The sequence below is a fragment of the Macrobrachium rosenbergii genome, chromosome 40, assembly GCF_040412425.1.
Source record: "Macrobrachium rosenbergii isolate ZJJX-2024 chromosome 40, ASM4041242v1, whole genome shotgun sequence".
Taxonomy (NCBI): Eukaryota; Metazoa; Arthropoda; class Malacostraca; order Decapoda; family Palaemonidae; genus Macrobrachium; species Macrobrachium rosenbergii.
The window spans coordinates 23,811,824-23,832,665 of record NC_089780.1 but is presented as its reverse complement, the minus strand read 5'-3'; the positions used below and the strand labels follow the sequence as shown (position 1 = coordinate 23,832,665).

At 35.9% G+C, this 20,842-nt stretch overlaps 2 protein-coding genes and 1 long non-coding RNA gene across 21 annotated transcripts in view; 1 reads left to right on the top strand and 2 right to left on the bottom strand.

The window, feature by feature from the left end:
• Positions 1 to 1,495, bottom strand: part of LOC136826244 (uncharacterized) — a 13,853-nt gene extending 12,358 nt beyond the window's left edge. Inside the window, exons 1-2 of the mRNA XM_067083368.1 lie at positions 1,358 to 1,495; positions 106 to 360 (exon numbers count right to left, since the gene is read on the bottom strand). Of these exons, the coding sequence (XP_066939469.1) occupies positions 106 to 358 (253 nt within the window). The 5' untranslated portion in view covers positions 359 to 360; positions 1,358 to 1,495. The remainder of the gene's footprint in view (positions 1 to 105; positions 361 to 1,357) is intronic.
• Positions 1,496 to 4,520: 3,025 nt separating this feature from the next.
• On the top strand, positions 4,521 to 20,831 carry LOC136826245 (uncharacterized). Its single transcript, XR_010849561.1, has 2 exons — positions 4,521 to 4,658; positions 20,094 to 20,831. It is a non-coding gene; the product is annotated as an uncharacterized lncRNA (long non-coding RNA).
• Positions 16,567 to 20,842, bottom strand: part of SNF4Agamma (SNF4/AMP-activated protein kinase gamma subunit) — a 394,547-nt gene continuing 390,271 nt past the window's right edge. For all 19 annotated transcript variants that reach the window (XM_067083365.1, XM_067083360.1, XM_067083346.1 and 16 more), the window contains one exon: positions 16,567 to 19,138. In XM_067083365.1, coding sequence (XP_066939466.1) covers positions 18,723 to 19,138 — 416 coding nt within the window. In that variant the 3' untranslated portion in view covers positions 16,567 to 18,722. The remainder of the gene's footprint in view (positions 19,139 to 20,842) is intronic.

Below are 20,842 nucleotides of genomic sequence, written 5' to 3'. Positions count from 1 at the left end.
TTTACAGAGGTCATGACAAACTAAATTAGGTTAATGGAAGGTCAGATAGGTCTAGACGTAACGGTGTCATTATGAAACTTCAAAATCCACACCCATTTTACTTACGGTATCTCTTTCCCTGCTTAGCCTTGAACACCGTGGGAGGGTAGTACTGAGGTCGTAGGCCTTGGTGGAGGGAAGAATAAGCCAAGATATTCGGGAAATAATCTCGTGGGCCGAATTCCACCGGTGCTGCGTCTTCCAGTTCGACGCCATCAACTGGTAGGCCTACCATGAAGTGGGAGGGAGGTATGGCATATCCCATGGAAAAGATGGTCAGCAGAACCACGACTGGTAATAGGAGGGTGTTCATGGCCATTTCTGAAAGTGAATGGACAAAAAAAGATTGATAAAGGGATATAATTTGTCAGAAAGCAATCTCATGATTGAGAAGTTACGAATATGCAGCTTATAGTGCACATGAAGTCTTTATACAATATAGTAAGTCGAATTATTTGATGGAAAATGCGTCTTTGGGACTTAAAGAGGGCAGACTCTAAGCATAAAAAATGTAGGTAAAATCTAAATATACATTATATATGCATATGTATATATATATATATATATATATATATATATATATATATATATATATATATATATATATATATATATATATATATATATATATATAAAATGTGTGTATGAGAAATTAAAAATGCTTATAAAATTCTGTTAACACGATAAAGCTCATAATTTCAGTTGGCAATACTTCAGTCCTACCCAGTGGTGAATGTAGTAAATGTAACCAGGATTGAAACATTTCCACTCAAAATATATAGTTTGTTCGTGTTAATAATACTTCAACGGATTTTTCAAAGTTCCCGTTGAAGTATTATTAACACGAACAAACTATATATTTTGAGTGGAAATGTTTCAATCCTGGTTACATTTACTACATTCACCAGTGGGTAGGACTAAAGTATTGCCAACTGAAATCATGAGCTTTATCTTGTTAATAGAATTTTATAAGCATTTTTAATTTATCATACTCACTATATATATATATATATATATATATATATATATATATATATATATATATATATATATATATAATGTATATTTAGGTTTTACCTACATTTTTTATGCTTAGGGTCTGCCATCTTTAATTCCCAAAGATGCATTTTCTATCAAATAATTCGACTTACTATATTGTATAAAGACTTCATAATTATGCACTATAAGCAGCATATTCGTAACTTCTCAATCATGTTCTTTGAACACTGTCAAATTAATTCTGCAACTTTGAATCACCAGTTTCAGTCGTTAGGAGCCACAACTTACGTGAAGAGTAACCAAAACTTTTAAAACATACCTGCTTGTAATTCACGACCTCAATTCTTGTCAGTTTCAAAGCAGAAGAAGACCCCTTCAGGAAGGTGCGCGCCAAAAAGGGCTGAACAGCTGATTCGTACCGTCTTTTCTACCAAGGGCCCAGACGAATGTCACACCCACCTACTAGGTTTTTGGGGGCTAATGAAGAAGGGTGGGCTGGATTTGCCGCCTTTGCTTGGGCCAATGGCGCAAGGTCGTGGGTGGCTGGCGTAGCCAATGGGATAGGAGTCTCTCTCTCTCTCTCTCTCTCTCTCTCTCTCTCTCTCTCTCTCTCTCTCTCTCTCTCTCTCTCTGTCTCGTCTGTGTGTATTGTTCCTTAGACTTGATGTGGTGAAATGGGACAGGAAAATCTCTCTCTCTCTCTCTCTCTCTCTCTCTCTCTCTCTCTCTCTCTCTCTCTCTCTCTCGTCTGTGTGTATTGTTCCTTAGACTTGATGTGGTGAAATGGGACGGGAAAATCTCTCTCTCTCTCTCTCTCTCTCTCTCTCTCTCTCTCTCTCTCTCTCTCTCTCTCTCTCTCTCTCTCTCTCTCTCTAAACGTCCTATATAAAAATATATTATCACTCGAGCTCTAAAAAAATAATGAAGTAGCTCTATAAATAGGTCTATGCTCACACGATAGTAGACTTTGCTCTCTCTCTCTCTCTCTCTCTCTCTCTCTCTCTCTCTCTCTCTCTCTCTCTCTCTCTCTCTCTCTCTCTCTGTGTGTGTGTGTGTGTGTGTGTGTGTATGTTTGTATGTATGTGTGGTTCCTGAGACCGATGTGGCGAAATATGGTTTGAAAGGAGGAGCTGTTTTTGAGGAGGGGGCAGGGAGAGGGATACAAGAAGAAGAGGGGTAGTGGGAAAGTGTAAGAATACTATGTCATATAGCAATTAGAGAGTGAGACAAAAAATAATGGAGCCACTAATGGGGAGCCGACAACGGCGTCACCTTACTATTTTACCTATTATTCTCCCGCCACACTTCACACGGAGTTACCAGCCAGCCGTTACACACACCTTTTAGTCCAGAGTCTGAAAGAATTGCTTTTGTTCTTTTAAAATGAATCTTTCGATATTTGCGTGTTCCTTTCTGTTGTTTGAGGAATTACTATTTTTGTTTGATATGCCTAAGTAAGTTATATATACCCTTCCTGTTTATTGCTTTATCTCATGTATATATTCAATTTATTTGTTTAATAATTTTATCTTTGTTAAGTAATGTTTTATGTTCACTTTTGTTTTGTTCTCCCAAATGGAAATTCCATTGAGTAAATGACTTTCATCTATCTATCTATCTATCTAAATATATATATATATATATATATATATATATATATATATATATATATATATATATATATATAATTAATTGCTACTCTTCTGCTCTATTTATTTATTCTTAAACTAGTAGTAAATAATTTTCATTTCTGTAAGTGTTAGATTTTTAAATGAAGTTTATTTGTATTATAATATTTTTATCCATATCTTATCTTTACTGCGAATTGTGTCGAGTTTGTATATGAGATTGTTACCCCTGTTTAAGGTATTGTGTTAATCTGAGTATTGCAGATAATGAGTTTATTAAAAATACTGATAATTAAGACTGTGCACACTCAAGTTCCTGAAGTTAAAGGTATGATTTAACTTTGATTCTTACTTAAAACAACAAATTTGATTTTTTCCTTCATCAGAATTCTCTGTTTTTGGAATCACAGATATTTTTGCCTCTTAGAAATGTAATTTTCTTTAAAAATATTATTAGCTCTCTATAAATATTTCAGGTTTATTAGCATATTCTTTTTATTAATCTTTTGCACATGTCATCCAAATATCCATTCCAGAATAGACTTACCGACACGAATCAGGTGTCTGCAGTGACATTGATTAAACAGTTTCCATCTTTTATTTAGTCTCGAAACTAACCATGCTTCCATATACCTTCAACTTTTCCTCTTGCATGCACTTTCAGACTCCCTCACCAGTCTCTGCAGTTTCCCCTCACTATCTGTAATCAGCAATGGCTCATCGGCAAACGTGGAGAATAACTTTTTGTAAATTGATGCACACTTCTTCCTGCACCCGACTGAGCAAAGTTTGCAAAGATTTAGTGTGAGAGAAGGAAACAGTTTTCAAAATGAACTTCATTAGACAGGTTTTAAGAACGAGTTATTGTAGTAAAATTAAACCAACTTTCAATACAGTATGTTTTGTTTAAACATTAGACGAGCCACTTTGTAGTTAATTATTTAATAATAATTAGCTTTCCATATTATGTTTCCCAGGCTTGATAGCCTCAGAGACTTGCCTGTAGCTGTGTCCATGTACCCCACGTATACGTATGTAATCTTTGATAATCATTTGATTTGATTAGAAATAAAACATATCTTTACGTTAAATGGAATCGTTATATCACTATTATGTTGCCGAAGTTAATGTCCAGAGGGAAAAGCATCGTTAATTTGTAAAAATTAAGCTCACTATCGAATATTCCTTGCTTTTAACAAAATAATTCATAAAAACATCGTATTCACCTTCTAGCAATATCTAACAAGTTGTTAAGGGATAGTTACTAAATTCGCCAATAGATGGCATAACTCGTGAAAGCGAGCATGCAACGCACACAAAGGATTGATTGATTGATTAATTGTGGGTTATCTGGCGTTACAACTTCCAGGGTCACTGACGCCGAATACTAAATGTGATCTTTTCACTTTTATAGTATGTTATAAAAATTAAAAATAGAATTCTGCTAAAGAGAACTACATATAAATTTGATTAACAAGAAAAAACAAAAAGGAAAACTAAAATAAATAAATAAATATGTAAAATTGTGCTAAAAAGAACTATTAATAAATTTGATCCGATAAAAACAGTATAACTTAGGAAAAATATATATATATACCAAGACAGCACATCTGTCAAATATATTTGAGAAGACCAGCTTCTTTGATGAAAGCGATAACATTATTAATACATTTACTTTCTCCCAACAGTTTTGCCATGCTATAATTAAAGGAGAATTAAAGAAAAGTTTATATATATTGGCCTTGTTAATGGTTAAAGAATATCTATGGCACACTATTTGTTGTTAATTTATATTCCTGGAACATTTAAATGTGGAATTATTAAGTGAAGGAGAAGTTACCGAAAAAAGAAGTTAGTATGTCTGTAGACTTGGAGAACTTACAACACCTCGCCATTAGGGGGCTCACGGAAGTCGTTCCAAGTGCTAACTGCTAAGTGCCAAAGGTCAACGCAGAGGAGTCCCTTTAGGAGGAAGCTTTGCCGATTGCAAAGGTGAGCTATTACTAGATGTTAATTTATATTTATTTAAAATTAAAAGACGTTCCTGTTGCCATTGCAGTAGGCCTATAAATTTATTGTTGGATAGAGACCTATAGGTCTAATTGTTTGATGTAGACCTACAAATTTATTGTTGGATATAGACCCACAGGTCTTGTTAAGTGAAACTTGTAAAGTAAGATATCTATGAGACTTGCAAATATGATATCTATGAATCATTGTACGAAAGCAGTATCTGTATGCTGTCTATTCTAGATCTGTAATTTACACTCCCTCAAGTTGACAGAATGAAGCCTCGTGTCAAGATGTGACATTTCTTTTCATGTAGTGCCCATAAATGATTGTTGCCAGGCTGGGAACCAAAAATGGTGGCACTTACGTGGGATTAAAGGCTGAAACTGTAAGTTACTCTAATTTTGGCTAAGTTATGTCTTTCGCTGGTATTCAGTAGCTATAACTGTTAGTATAACCTGATAACTGGTTATCCCTATGTTATGATGATAACCCCTGATGTCGCCAGTCTTTGTTATCTACCAAGTCTTGATTGCTGAAATTCTAATTTTGCCTAGCCTACTTACCTAGCCTACCTGGTGATGTTCCTGCCTGCAGGTACCCTAAATTGGTCTAACTTAACCACTTAGCTTGGTAATTCTATGCATTAGCTCCGTGCCTGTTTTTACCTTTTCAACTGGTTTTTTCTACACTTTTAGGGGTTCTGATACTGGTGGTGCATCTGTTTGTTGTCGGCCAAATGGAATGCCCCTTCACCATGTTTAGTACTGTTCTGGGCCGGCGGTTGGGTACCCATATGTTAACAAATTATTGCACTTGGCGGACGGGATATGAACTGTTCGAAACAGACGTAGCCGTGCTCTGTCTTGTGAAGATGGCGTATGGAAACCCCTTGTTGGATGGACTTCAGGGGTTAATTACAGGTTAATTACACTCGAGCACCAAAAATGAAAGGTAAATTCATAATTAGCAACCAAAAACTAGAAAAAGTCAAGTTATAGTGCCGTCGGCGACGCGGAGCTACCCTATAGTTCTACCCTTATACTAGCCTATGAACTCAAGTTGAAATTATGTCTCTGAAGGCTTAAATCGAGTAATTATTAGCCTAGCCTGTGTTTGCTGACTCTCTGCTGCCTGATGGGCTACTGCATATCTATGATCTTCATGATTCAAGTTTTTCTGTCTGACCTGACTGCCTAGCCTAGCCTAACTTTAACAATGCCTGATGATGAAACTCAAAACCACAGTGCCAGCAGATTTGTACCTGGTATTAAGCCACCTCAGCAGTTTAGTCTGTCTAACATTCTTGAAAGCTGGAAGATATTTAAACAGAGATGGGACACTTTTGAAACCCTCTCTGAGCTGCAAACAAAGCCTCAGAAAGTGCAGGTTGCCCTCTTTCTGCACACCCCAGCAGATGACTCTCTGAAGGTCCACAATGGATGCCAGTTGAATACTCCTCAAGATGCCAGAACTGTTACGGAAATCATAAGTAAATTTGATGAATTCGTTGTTGGTGAAGTTAACGAAACTTACGAACGCTTCATTTTCAACAGTCGCTGTCAAGAGGAAGGTGAAGGATTTGACAAGTTTCTTTCTGATTTGAGGTCGCTAATTTAAACTTGTGGCTACTGTGGTAACTGTTTAGATTCTGTGATAAGAGATCACATTGTCTTAGGAATAAAAGACACCAGTGTCCAAAGGTTAGAAAACTTACTTTAGAAAAGTGCATTGACATATGTAAAGCTGCTGAGAATGCTGCCCTTAAGAATAAGGTGCTACGTCCTGAAATTGCTTTAGTGCATAAAGTGGTTTATAACAAAAAGCATGGTACCAAGCCATTTAAGCCCATATATCCTAAAAATGTTCCTGTAAATAATTCTGTTAATAAAGAATGTCTGTTCTGTGGTCAAAAGCATATTTTAAAGAAGGACATGTGTCCAGCTTATGGAAAGAAATGTAGTAGATGTCTACAAACAAATCATTTTGCTCTGAAATGTCCACTTTCTGTAAATAAAAATAATGCTAGATCTTGTGCCAGACAAAAGGTTAAATATAAACATGTACATCAAGTTGATGATAATGAATCTTCTGGTGCTGAATGGATGAATTATACTGAAGCTGTTGATGAAGGTAATTCTCTGATGGATATCAAATGTTGTATGCTAATAGATGGTGAAAAGGTAAATTTTCAAATTTCAAATGTTGTATGCTAATAGATGGTGAAAAGGTAAATTTTCAAATTGATACTGGTTCCACTGTCAACATTTTACTTGTAAAACATGCTCAATATGTTGAGAAAACTAGCAAAGTGTTGTCCACTTGGAATAAAAGTAAAGAAATTCCATTAGGTATATGTAGAAGGAATATTGTTAATGCTAAAATACAAAGAAAGTATTCTGTAGAATTTATTGTTGTAGAAAATGATTTTTTACCACTGTTGGGTAAAAAGGCAAGTGTTAATATGAATTTAATTCAGGTATGTGAAGATAATTTTGAAAGAGTATATTCTGTTAATGTAGAAGATAATTTCAAAGATGTCACTGATGGTAAATTAGGTTCCTTTTCTTGTGTTCAACAATTAAATATGTGTGATGATGCTAAACCTGTAGTTATGGCTGGTCGTCTGGTACCTATTTCAGTTCGTCCTAAGTTGAAAGAGGAGCTAGATAGACTAGTTAACCTTGGTGTAATTGTGCCTGTGGAGCAGCCCACTCCCTTGGTCAGTCAAATAGTCATAGTGCACAAAAGAAATGGTGACATACGAGTTTGCCTTGATCCAAAAGAGCTAAACAAAGTCTTATTGCGTGAACATTTTACTCGACCAGTTCTTGATGATACTTTGCATGAGTTAGGGAAGTCTAATGTATTTTCTGAAGCCGAATTAGCATCTGGCTATTGGCAAGTGAAACTTGATGAGGCATCAAGCCTATTGACTATTTTCCAAACATGTTTTGGTAGATTTAGATGGCCACAACTCCCTTTTGGTCTTGGTGTTTCTTCAGAAATTTTTCAGAAACTTATTCTTAGTACATTTAATGATTTACCTGGTGTTGTTTGTATTGCTGATGATATCATTGTGCATGGAAAAACTCTAGATGAACATGACCGTAATCTTGAATCTTTTCTTAAAAGGTGTCGTGAACAAAATGTAAAACTAAACAAGGAGAAATTGGTGCTCCGAACTGATAATGTTTCCTTTATGGGTCATGTCATTACCAAAGATGGTCTTAGGTCTGATCCTGAGAAAATGAAAGCCATATCCGAGTTTCCTACTCCCCAGACTCTAGAAAAATTGCGTCGGTTCCTTGGTATGGTAAACTATATGGAAAAGTTTTTACCTCATGTAACTGATGTTCTACATCCACATCATAATTTGCTCAAAAAGGATGTCCCTTGGAATCGGTCGCAGTGCCAAGCAGAAACGTTTATATGTTTTAAAGAAATGATAGTGAATAGTCCAGTTCTTGCATACTGTGATCCTAACAGAGAGTTGACGCTCGAAAATGATGCATCTGAGTATGGTTTAAGCGCAACACTGATGCAAGAAGGAAAGCCTATTGCCTTTGCAAGCCGAGCTCTCATAAATGCTGAAAGAAATTATGCTCAGATTAAAAAGGAGATGCTTGCAATTCTGTATGGTTTGAACAAATTTCATCATTTCACTTTTGGTCGTTTTGTGACTGCAATCACTGATCACCAACCATTAGTATCTTTGTTAAGAAACCTCTTATGTGTGCACCTAAACAGTTACAAGCAATGCTTCTTCGTGTTCAAGAATACAATTTTGAGGTAGTCTACAAATCTGGCAAGGATATTCAAATTGCTGATGCACTGTCTCGTGCCCCTACATCTAGTTTGAAGTGTAAAGTTGTATCTGTCAACAATCTGTCATTTTCGTCATTTAAGTCTTACCGTCTTGATGAAATTAGAGCAAAAAAACAATCTGATAATACCCTGAAGACTCTCAAACAGACTATCATAGAAGGTTGGCCTCAAAATAAGTCTTTGATACTGCAGTCCCTTACACCCTATTTCAATTACAGAGATGAACTGTCAGTACAAGATGGAATAATTCTTCGTGGTGAACGTGTATTCATTCCAACATCTATGAGGTATGATGTGAAACAGAAGGTACATGCTGGTCATTCTGGTATAAACTCTTGTCTACGCCGAGCCCGAGAACTAATATATTGGCCAGGAATTTCTGCAGAAATTAGACAGTATGTTGAATCGTGTGGTGTGTGTGTGCCTGTTACTCCTATAAACAGCCTGAAGAGCCACCACATCTCCATGATGTATCTTCTCGCCCTTGGCAAAAAGTAGGATCTGATATATTTACTATTGAAAGAAGAAACTACCTAGTCACAGTTGATTACTACAGTCAGTTCTTTGAAGTTGATTATCTGCCAGAAACTACATCTGATGCTGTGATCACAAAATTAAAACATCATTTTGCTCGTCATGGCATTCCCGATGATTTGATTTCAGATAATGGTCCACAATATTCTTCTCATCTGTTTGATGATTTTGCTCGAAAGTAGGGATTTTCTCATGAACCTATAAGTCCTGGAAATAGCAAAGCTAATGGTGCAGCTGAAGCAGCTGTTAAAATTGATAAAAATCTAAAACTCTAATGAAAAAGTGTAAGAAAGCCAAAGAATATCCGTACTTGGGACTTCTGAACCTGCGAAATACTCCTCATGAAGGCTTAGAAACTAGCCCTGTACAGCGCTTAATGGGTAGATGTACTAAAACATTGATTCCTACAGTTAGCTGTCACCTCATGCCATCTAATTTTTCCACTGAAAAGGAAAGGAGAAAGCTGATTGACAAAAGATTTGATGTTGCTGATCGTTACTCAAACAGAAAACAGTTGAAACCCTTATGTATTGGAGACACTGTTAGAGTTCAACCCATTGACAATAAAACAGAAAAGTGGAAACAGGCCACTGTCAGTAAAAAGCTTATTGGTCATAGTTATGTAGTATGTACTGATGATGGAGGAACATACCGTGAAAATAGACAATTTCTAAGAAAATCTGTAAAATGTAGAGATAAGTCTCCAGAAGCCCTTTATTTCAGTTTTGTGAGTCCTGTCCCAGTTGATATTGATGCCAATGCTAGTAACATGAATAGTAGAGATGTTCTGTCTCCATGTAAAGCTCCTGATGTGTTAAAGAGTAATAACACTGAGTCAGACATTATAAAAAGTCTGGTAGAACAATTAAAGCTCCTGAAAAACTAAATCTTTAAGGTGCTATTGTTTAAAACTGTGTTAATATAGTTATCTCACTCTCTTGAATGATGTGTTCTATTTGTCTTTAAGAGAAGAAGGTCTCATTTTGATTCATTTTGATCCATTTGTGTTTTGTTATGCCACTTCCTGTATTGTATGTACTGATGCTAGTGATGTTGCAGGTACCCTGATGTGCTGATTATGTTCTTGAAGTTTTGTCTTGTTGTTTGATCTCTTTTTCTAAAGAAGGGGGGTGTTACGTGAAACTTGTAAAGTAAGATATCTGTGAGACATGCAAATATGATATCTATGAATCATTGTATGAAAGCAGTACAGTATCTGTATGCTGTCTATTCTAGATCTGTAATTTACACTCCTGCAAGTTTACAGAGTAAAGCCTCTGTCAAGATGTGACATTTCTCTTTATGTAGTGCCCATGAACGATTGTTGCCAGGCTGGGAACCAAACAGGTCTGTTGTGAGATACAGCTATTTTATTGTTTTTTTCTTTTTATGGTTTACATGGGCCTAGTCCGTAAGTCAATATGTGCATTTTATAAAATTAAATTAATTATCAGAATTTATGATGAAATTGAAAGGTACATGCACCATTGTGTATAATATACTCAGCATGACATTAAATACCAGATTACTTTTACTACGAGTTAAGGAGGACAATTTTAATAGGCCTACTATGTAACTTCATCACATCTGAGTTCAGAGGTCTGGTTAAACAAATCATTTATAACTAACTATCACATCTCTTAATACAGTTAGGCCTAAATCATGACCTTTTTGACACAATTTCTCACTAAATTCATGAACAGTGTTTCTTGTATGGTGTTTTGTGCTTATTTATTTATTTATTTATTTTTCGTTTCTAATATCCTAGGGCTACATCTGATAGTAGACCTGTAGGCCTAGGGCTACATGTAACAATAGAGCCATAGGTGTAAATATCTCAACAAACCTGTTGGTCTATATCAAACAGTAGACCAATAGGCCTCTATCCAACAATAAATTTATAGGTCTCTATCCAACAATAGATTTATAGGTCTATATCTAACAATAGACCTATAGGTCTCTATCCAATAAATTTATAGGTCTATATCTAACAATAGACCTATAGGTCTATATCCAACAATAAATTTATAGGTCTATATCAAACAATAGACCTATAGGTCTATATCCAACAATAAATTTGTAGGTCTATATCAAACAGTAGATGTATAGGTCTCTATCCAACAATAAATTTATAGGTCTCTATCCAACAATAGATTTATAGGGCTATATCTAACAATAGACTTATAGGTCTCTATCCAACAATAAATTTATAGGTCTATATCTAACAATAGACCTTTAGGTCTTTATCCAACAATAAATTTATATGTCTAGATCAAACAATAGACCTATTGGTCTATATCCAACACTGAATTTATAGGTCTAGATCTAACAATAGCCCTGTGAGTCTGTATCCAACAATAAATCTTTAGGTCTATGTCAAACACTAAACCTATAGGTCTATATCCAACACTAAATTTTTAGGTCTAGATCAAACACTAAACCAATAGGTCTATATCCAACACTAAATTTTTAGGTCTAGATCTAATAATAGACCTGTAGGTCTATATCCAACAATAGATTTATAGGTCTATATCAAACAATAGACCTATAGGTCTATATCCAACACTAAATTTATAGGTTTATATGTAACAATAAACCTATAGGTCCATATCCAACAATAAATTTATAGGTCTACTGTATATCTAACAATAGACCTTTAGGTCTATATCCAACAATAGATTTATAGGTCTATATCCAACAATAAATTTTTAGGTCTATATCTAACAATAGACCTATAGGTCTATATCCAATAGTAAGTTTATAGGCTTGTGTCTAGCAATAGAACTATAGATTTATGTTTATATCCAACAATAAATTTATAGGTCTGTATGTAACAATAGACCTGTAGTATAGGTCTATAACAGAAGACCTATAGCCTAAGTGTGTGGATCTCACAATTAACTTATAGGTATATATCTCACTATTAACCTATAGGTCTTTATATAACAATAGACCTGTAGGTCTGTATCCGTTATCAAACAACAGACTTACAGGTCTAGAGCGAAAAGTATGAAAGGTGATTTTGCTTTAGGGGGAAAGCCAAAAACGAATTAATTTCGTAGCAGTATTGATAAAAATATGTAAGACTAAAGAGAAGCAGATGAAAAGTATATTGTTCATGCATTAAGCCTAATGGGTAGGAACGGCAAAGCAAACAAAGTACAACATTAAAGCATAGAACTGTGGCAGTGGTACTGGTAATTTCTGGGATACAGCCCCACCTAACCTTTCTTTATCTAATTTCACCCAAGGTGACACATCCACCTGGCAGCAGGAGCTTTCCCCTTGTCCCTTGGGACATCCGTAACTTTTCTTTGTATATAGGCCTATGTTAGATGGCTTACCAATTGTTAAAGGGGCAGGTTGTGGGCTGATCATTGAAACATATGCATAGGCCTAGGACGTTCATCTCAGTCAACGCGAAATTATCCTGAAAGACATAGTTCAGCAGGGTTATAGCCTACATAGCAGATGGCTCCAGGGAGCAAAGTAAACCCCCTTTCCTCCAATTAGATCACAACACCCTAGGATGGGTTGAGTTAAGGGAAGGTTAGGTTATGGTGCATCTGTGTTCAAATATGTCTTTTGATGTGCTGTGAAGCAGGCCGTGCTATCACATTTGGGGCGAAGGCAAAGTGCTGTTTCTGCTTTAGGATTAGCTTCTCAAAACTTATCAAGCAATGAAGTTGGATTTTGTTCCACTTTTCAATGCCATCTCTCTCTCTCTCTCTCTCTCTCTCTCTCTCTCTCTCTCTCTCTCTCTCTCTCTCTCTCTCTCTCTCTCTTGCAATGCAATGGTTGCATTCTTGACTCAATATAATTAAAAATGAAGATCAGCACAGTGTGAAAAACAATGATAGGAGCCATTTTTTTCCTTGCTTTAAACAACACCCATCCCCATTCTGCATTTGTACTTAACTGTCTGGCATGCAGCTTTTTCCAACTCTTGTACACCCATTACCTTTGTAGAAGCAAATATGTTGTGCTGTGCTGTTTTATTGTATGGTATGTTATCCTAACCTAGGATGCCGCATCCAGCTTGGCCAAGAGGTTCCTAATTGCCCAACCTAAGGACTTCATACAATACTTAACATGTTTTTGGGGGACAGTCTTGTCCCTAAGATCCATAGTTACTTTGCATTTCAGAAATTTGTACTTGACTGTTTTTAGCAATAACATTGAATCATGGTTTTATGACGAGTGCGAAAGCCGTTTCTGGTAATGTAGGAATTAGAGAGTGTAATCAGGCAAGGCATGAAAAGAGGGAGGAGTCGGAAAATATCTGACACACCCTGAATCAGAGGTAGCTAAAGGCGTGAGAAGGAACAAATGATGACTTAAAAGCCTTTAAGTTCTTACTACAAATATCATGCTTAAAAATAGCTTGCCCCACAGTTTCCATAAGGAAAAAATGCTGTATTCATCATCATATGACCACTGGCACTATTCAGTGTTGGTAAGATGAACATTGCATATCTTCATGTCCTCTTACAAACAAGGTAAGGAGGCCCTTGGTAATATTAAAGAATATTTCACTGCTATAATAGTTGACAGTAAAATCAAGCTTGTCATCTGCTTATTTAATAAAGGAATGAAGGACCTCATTATGCAGATCAGCCCCACATTGAGAGGCATCATGATTTAAAGACAAAATAGCCAAATTTGAGGATGTATCCATTTATAAATCACTAAGATCTCATGCCATGACCAAGAAGGGGCTGTCCATCTCCACCATGTGTGCCAGCACACAGTTCCAGACCGGCTAAGAAAACAATAATTGATGGATTTAAAGTTTCAGAACATTTCCAGGATTTCATGAGACTAAAAATATTGGAGGGCTTATACGTAATGTAATACAAGAAGACCTTACCCTCAGTACCACTAGCAAAATTTTGCTGGAATCTGTTCCAACATGAATCTCATAGATCTCGCCAAGTACAACCTACATCCCAGGTTAGCACCCCTCAAGACTGGACCATAATCAGGCCAGAATATTTTTAATGCATTTTACCTCCATATACACTGCTGAGCTTGCATGCGTAGAGAATGCTTGAGGTTAAGGTGAACCATTAGCAGTAGAATTCATTCAAACACCCACTTGCAGAAAAATCATTAACTTGACAAAACTACTATCATTATTTAATTATCAATATTATCATTATTTTATTCTCAGATGTTAATGAAACTTGTTTTGGGGGAGTTACCATGGAGGTTGCTGATTACAGTCTCCATGTAGATTTTTTTCTTTCTAGGTCAGTACAAAGATATTGCTATAAGTATTTTGGATCTTGTCAAGATTAGTGAACCCACTCACAGCAGGGTTCACTTTTCTTTACAGGAAGATTATTGGGTTCGTTATTCTTTGAATGGGAATAATCGGGTTCGCTGTTCCAGACATGAACACTTCGGTACCAGACATTTGATCCCCCAGGGGCTAGTACTAAACAAGACAAAATACATGTGAATCCCCCAGGGGCCAGTACTAAACATGGTGAAACAGTGTAGATGAATCACTGTTTTGCCGTGTGTATTACTAGCCCTCGTATGGAATTGGAGTTCAGACTGGAAAGGTTTGGCCATTCTTTACATGGGGATCATTGGGTTTGCTGTTTTTGACATGGAGATGTTGGGTTCACTAATCTTGACATGATCCGGTATTTTCCGTCAGCGTGAAGGGTGCAGTTATTTTCCCCATACGTTTTAGTTTGATCCATTTTCCAAGGTTGCTGGTCATTTTAAGGTTTACTCCATCCTTTTTTTATACTGATAAAGATTTGTGGATGGAAACCATGGAGGTCATCGTCTTTCCAAACTGTTTTATCTGGACCTTTATTTGTTTTTAAATAACTTTTCATATACTGTAATATTGATGAAACTCAGGATGTTTGTGCCTTGGAAATTAATGATTATTTTCAACAGAATTATTTGTAGTACTTTGGCCTGTTTCACAAGGTATTAGGGAAATTTAAAGGTATAAAAAACAACCTTGATTTTGATGAAACATATTACCATGTTCCTTTAGGATTGATAAATTTTCTCCAGTACAGTTATTTTATTAGCCTATTTTTTAAGGTCACAAGTTAAATTACAGCCCCAAATTTGAATTTACTCCTGATTTTAATGAAGTTTGGTGAGTAGGTTTTTGGAAGTGTTGATTCCTTCACGTGATGGTTTTTACTCTTGATTTTTTTTGTTGGTGGGGGGGGACACTGGTCAGTTTAAAAGCCACCATTTTATCAGTGGCACTGGTCAGTTTAAAAACTGAAGATCCCATTCAGAGATGTACCAAGCTGTGCATGGTCTGGGGTGGCACTAGGCCGCCCAAGTTCTGACCCAGTTGAACAAATCGAGCTGGTGCTAGGCACAGGACAGTGATACCTGCATTGGTCAGGATACACTCTCTGCACCATAAAATGTTACATTTTCTTCTTGGAAAAAGAAGAAAAATGTGTTACTTTGTTATAACACATGAAAGTCCCCACACGAGATTAAAGAAGATAATCCCTAAGTTCTCTTAGATTCATCAACAATGGCACTTGCATTCAACTAAGATGTCCAATTTTACTATGCTGCTTTGCAGTTTTGGCTTGTGATTCAGTTTGCAGTTGACCTTCGATAAGTCGAGAAATCTGAACTCTGGAGGCAAGAAATCTGGACCCACCAGTTTTAATACAGTAGCTACTTTTGAGCTGGAATCCACTCATTACCTCTGCGTAACACCTAACCCTAATTACCCTGTACATAAGTTCAGTAATCAATAGACCTCTACTGTGTGGTCCTTTATGTTCCTTTTCTTATATGTTGTTTATGGCTAACTTTGCCGCGTCATTGTGCATTGAGGAAGAAAACCCTTGCATAGCTGCTCATCATATGAGAAATTGAAATAATACTAGGTTTGCAGTAAATTTGGTCTTGTGTGAGGTTCAATGCCACAGTTTTCCAGAAGTGTAATTTCCTGTTGCAAATATATTAGGGATTGATTTTCGTATTCTGTTATTTGAATTGTTGGAATTTCAACACAAACTTGATGTCAGTGCTTTTTGTTGATCAGCCTGACTCACTTCATAGTTTGTGTTTTACAGACTGTATGTTGTCCTGCCGAGATCTCTGGGCTCTTTGCATCTACTTTTACAACTATGATTGCAAATAGGATTATAATTATAATATAACTCTTAATATTTGTTTCATGCAAGTGACTGTTTCGAAGACCTGAAGATGGTTGTTGCTAGTATTCTTTTGTTATAGGAAACACTTGTACCATCTACTCCTACCTGGTATTAAGAGCTTGTTGCTCAGTTAAATGTGCAAGGAATACTTACGTTTCATGATAACTGTTGATTTGATTTTTGGCCATTCAGGGCTTAAAACTGAAAAAGAGACAGCCAAAATAAAAGTTCCAGAAAATAAAGGAAGTAAAGTACAAGGATCTAGTGGTGATTGTTAAAATAGACCGGAATCATAGTATTTTCTTAAACCACTTGTAAGTAGTACTGTATAAATATTAAAATGGCATCCATGAATAAAATGCTTTTAATCCTTATCATATTTATTAAATCATATATTATACTTGGATCCAGGAATACATATTTATATATACAAGGCATGATGAATCACTAACTCTCATTTCAGTATTATTTATTTACAAGCTAAACAAGATGAATAATTCATAAAAAAGTTACAATGAGGCACAAAATACAACAGTTGTGTAAACAATCAGGATGAACACAGCACTTAAACATTGTGATGCACTACAGGATTGGAAACCTCTCACCTGTCTTCCTCTTGATGCTTGGCAACAGGGAGAAGCAAGTGGTGCATTTTTCATTTTAATACCACTCTCAAAATGAAAGACATTTTTTTTTATTTTCCTCTTCAAAGAATGCACATCCACACTAACTGGTATCGGTAATGTCTCACAATACAGACTCTTCCATATCACGGTACGGTATGTATATATATATATGCGCATTTCCTCGTTCTTTTCGTTGCTCTAGGGACTGCATGTGCTATACTCGACCTGTACAACAATGCCTAGTGCAGAATTTGTACGTCTTCCATTTTCTCTTCAAAGCCTTAACTTAATCCTCAACTACAGACATCTAATTAGCAATACTGGAAAGGATATATAATGTATATGATTATTATAACCTGTTTTTCCCTGTTGCACTAATCCCTTTTTTATAAGTTTATGTAAACTGAGCAAGGGGCATAATGTATATTCTGGCCAGTTGCACTAAGTACAATTCTGAAGGCTCTAATGGCAATCACTACTAATGCTTCACTTTCCTTGTTCGCAATTAATAATATTGACAAAGATGCAGCATTTAACAACAGGGGAAATTAATGTCCCCAAAAATTCAATAACAATAAAAATAAAATATAAATTACAACAATAATTCTCAAGACCCCTTAGGAAATTAATAATTTACGGGCATCGGTTTTACAAAAAGTGACTCCAGAATGGAATCTTTCAACATCGTCCCAAATTAAATTACAAAAAATACTAATGAAATTAGTAAAGGAATTATTTAAAATCTATAAACTAGGACTATGACTTGCTATTCATGCCTATATCAAGGGTTTTCCCGTTAAGCCAAAAAAAAAAATTAAACAGTATCTCATAATACAAAGATAATCAATTAACCTCAAGGTCATGTCTCATACTTTCCAAGAAGTTATTTCCCAGAGGATAGTCATTTCTAACACAATTCTAGATCTTTTAATGCAAGCACTATACTGTTTGCTCGGTAAGCATTAAAACTTCAATGGTACTCTGTTTGAAAACTACAAACATTGGTTCAAAAGTTGAATAATACTAAGTGCAGTTCTGTGAATGAGCCTGGCCAAAAAGAATTGAGCTTTATTTTAGAAGCTCAGCTAGGTGAATATGAAAACTTACATTGTACATTATTTCATGACCTACCGCTGAACGCTAGAAAATATATAGACTTACTTTTTGTAGAATGCCAAACAAGTGTGCTATGTATATCTGCACAGGCTTTTGTATTGCCAATGAAATAAGCATTAGTAAAGCTTGTAATATTACCCTTGAGAAAAGTAACTTGCAATATCTGTAAGAAGCACTTGTACTGCGTGCTAATAAAATATATATATGTATATCTTTCACTTTCATCCTGTGGAATTATCACTTAAATGTTAACCAGTCATAAATAACCTAAGAAGGGCATTGCAACATTGTTTTTTCAGCATATACTTGGACATCAAATTACATGACGTGATGAGCTCCAACTGCCAATTTAATATCACATGTGGGTTAGATATAGCCATCAAATGATGCAATGACACACCCAAAGTACAGCTTCCGCAAGAACTATGTTGATTCTACTTTTCTTACCATCTTGGCTTATGCCCTAATTAGAGATCAGTATTGTGTTTACCTTAATGGCCACACTTTGACCTCTGCCATCTTTTCGATGATTTTCCACGTAGAACCAACAATAAAAATACTTAATACTTTTTGATGAAATAAACCCAAAGTAGTCACACTACTACTGCACTGTATCATACCAATAACCATGGACATGACAAGCTACCTGAATATATTACAGTATTATATTAAAACAATTTGGATGCTGTTTCTCAATATTTCTGAAGCAAGTGTATTGCATGAGGCTTATATAGTATACTGTATAAATCAAAGTTCACTGAAATCACATTTCCTTTTCACCCTGTTATGGGAATAACCTCAGAGGATGGCACTGAGGGAGGGTCGTCTGCATCGCCCATACTGTAACGCCCTTCATCCTCTTCACTATCTGCAGGAGATGCCTTCGCTGCACTTTTGTCACCCCGACTGCTACTGCTGTCATGCTGGCTTAAGCGGTCGTCGCTGCTCCACTTATCTGCTACACTATCCTCACTCACTGTTTTGCCGACACTTGTTACACTGACGTCAGGAGGAGTGACATCTGACTGGCCACTTAATGGAACGTCCTCAGCTGAAGTATCCATGGGTTGATAAGCTGGAGGAACAGTTTCTTTTCCATCAACCGCAGATGAACTGGAGGACTCAGATTCTGTAAGAGTGACCTCCATCTGAGTCACTGTGGCAGATGAAAGTTTGTTGGGTTCAACATCATCTGTAAAAAATGTAGAAAAGGAGTTATTTTCAAGTTTTAGGGGAAAAACCTTGCAGTAAAATTAAAAGCCAACAATGCTGCAGAAATACTCTAATGTTCACAAAACTACTAAAGTCCTTATTTACATAAAGAATGTTTGAATTTTATAGTTAACATGTTTCACAGCTTCCTTTTCTATTACTGTTATTATTTTCCTTTTAATTATGGTTATTATTAAATATTTAATTACTCATTCAATGTGATTAACATCTTGCAGTACAACAGTTTGTACTAATTAAGTCTTCACAAGTGGTTCCCATCTGGTTGTAGCCTTCATCTGTGCCCTCCCTATGACATTCTGGGCTTTCACTGGTCAGTGTCATACCACTAGCTCTTCTTCCCTTCTCAAAATGTGCCAAAACCATCATAAAATATTTTCCATTCTTTGAACACCACTTCTCTCTCTAGCATCCCTATATGTGATATGATCTTCCCAGTGCATTCCCGTCATGCATCTTTACGGCTACATTTATAAGTGCTCATGTCTTCACTGCATACAGAAACTGAAATCTCCCACATGCATTGGAATTTTGTTCCATTTACTAACCACATGCTCTGATTTACCAGTAGGCCAGCAATCTACTCAACTTAAACCAAGTTACTGCTACTCTTTATTACTGCTTCCTCAATCCATCATGTCATCAGGTACCATTTGTGTGAAAAGCTCCAGCAATTGCCCCTTACCTTTTAACATAATTTTCCATCTATTCATTATTAGGTCTTACTATTATGGCATCAAAAATTAACGTCATTTAAACAGTGCAATCTTGAGTACCACCTGTGATATATTTGTGCATGATACTGCTTTCACCTCCTCACATGCCCTTTCTGGTTGCCATTACCTTTATTTTGCTTTTTTGATTTCCAATCCTCCTCCTTATATTCATTTATGTAACCTTTGATTATGTTGTTACAGCAAAGTCTCCTGCAGACAGTGGATCCTGAGAACATCCCTTCCTGCAATCCTTTGTATTTTCCTGTTTCTACGATAAACTGCAAAGGGGAAGTGCTGATCCTTAGTGGATCCCAATCTTTATAAAAATAAAATTGTTCAGATACAGTGTCTTCGCCTTAGCTCTTGGGTTCTGATTTGCTGTTGTTAAATTGTTTACTTTCCCAGTCTGGTATTTTTGAAAACTCAATAAATTAATCAAGTTTTCATGTGTTATAAGTCAACTAGAGTTTTCATTCACAAGGTTTGAAGATTTTATATTGATAACACGCATGCATTCTTGTTGTTTCTATAGCCTCTCTTACTGTACTTAAAAGGCTGGATCCATGTAACTGTCTTACCTTGATAAAACAGTTACTGCTTACATCCACAGTTATAAGTGTCTTTGGTCAATGTTGTGAGTAACAGAGTCAAGAAATTATGTATGTTTTTCCTACATCCTTTTGTTTAATATCAGACTGGTTCATATGAAACGATGTTTGTATTACTGAGATTGATGCCTTCTCAAGATTGCAGATTTATTTCATTGTGAATCTTCAATGTTAATTGCAATTCAAGTTCTACTCACTTGCAACTTGTTTTATGACCAAAGATGGTGAAATAACTTATGATTTTATATTTATTAGCCTCATGAATATTGTACTTTTTCTTTTCACTTAACAGTGCCTTCTAATGATACAATATAAATGTTTTAATAGTGACCTAAGTTTGTT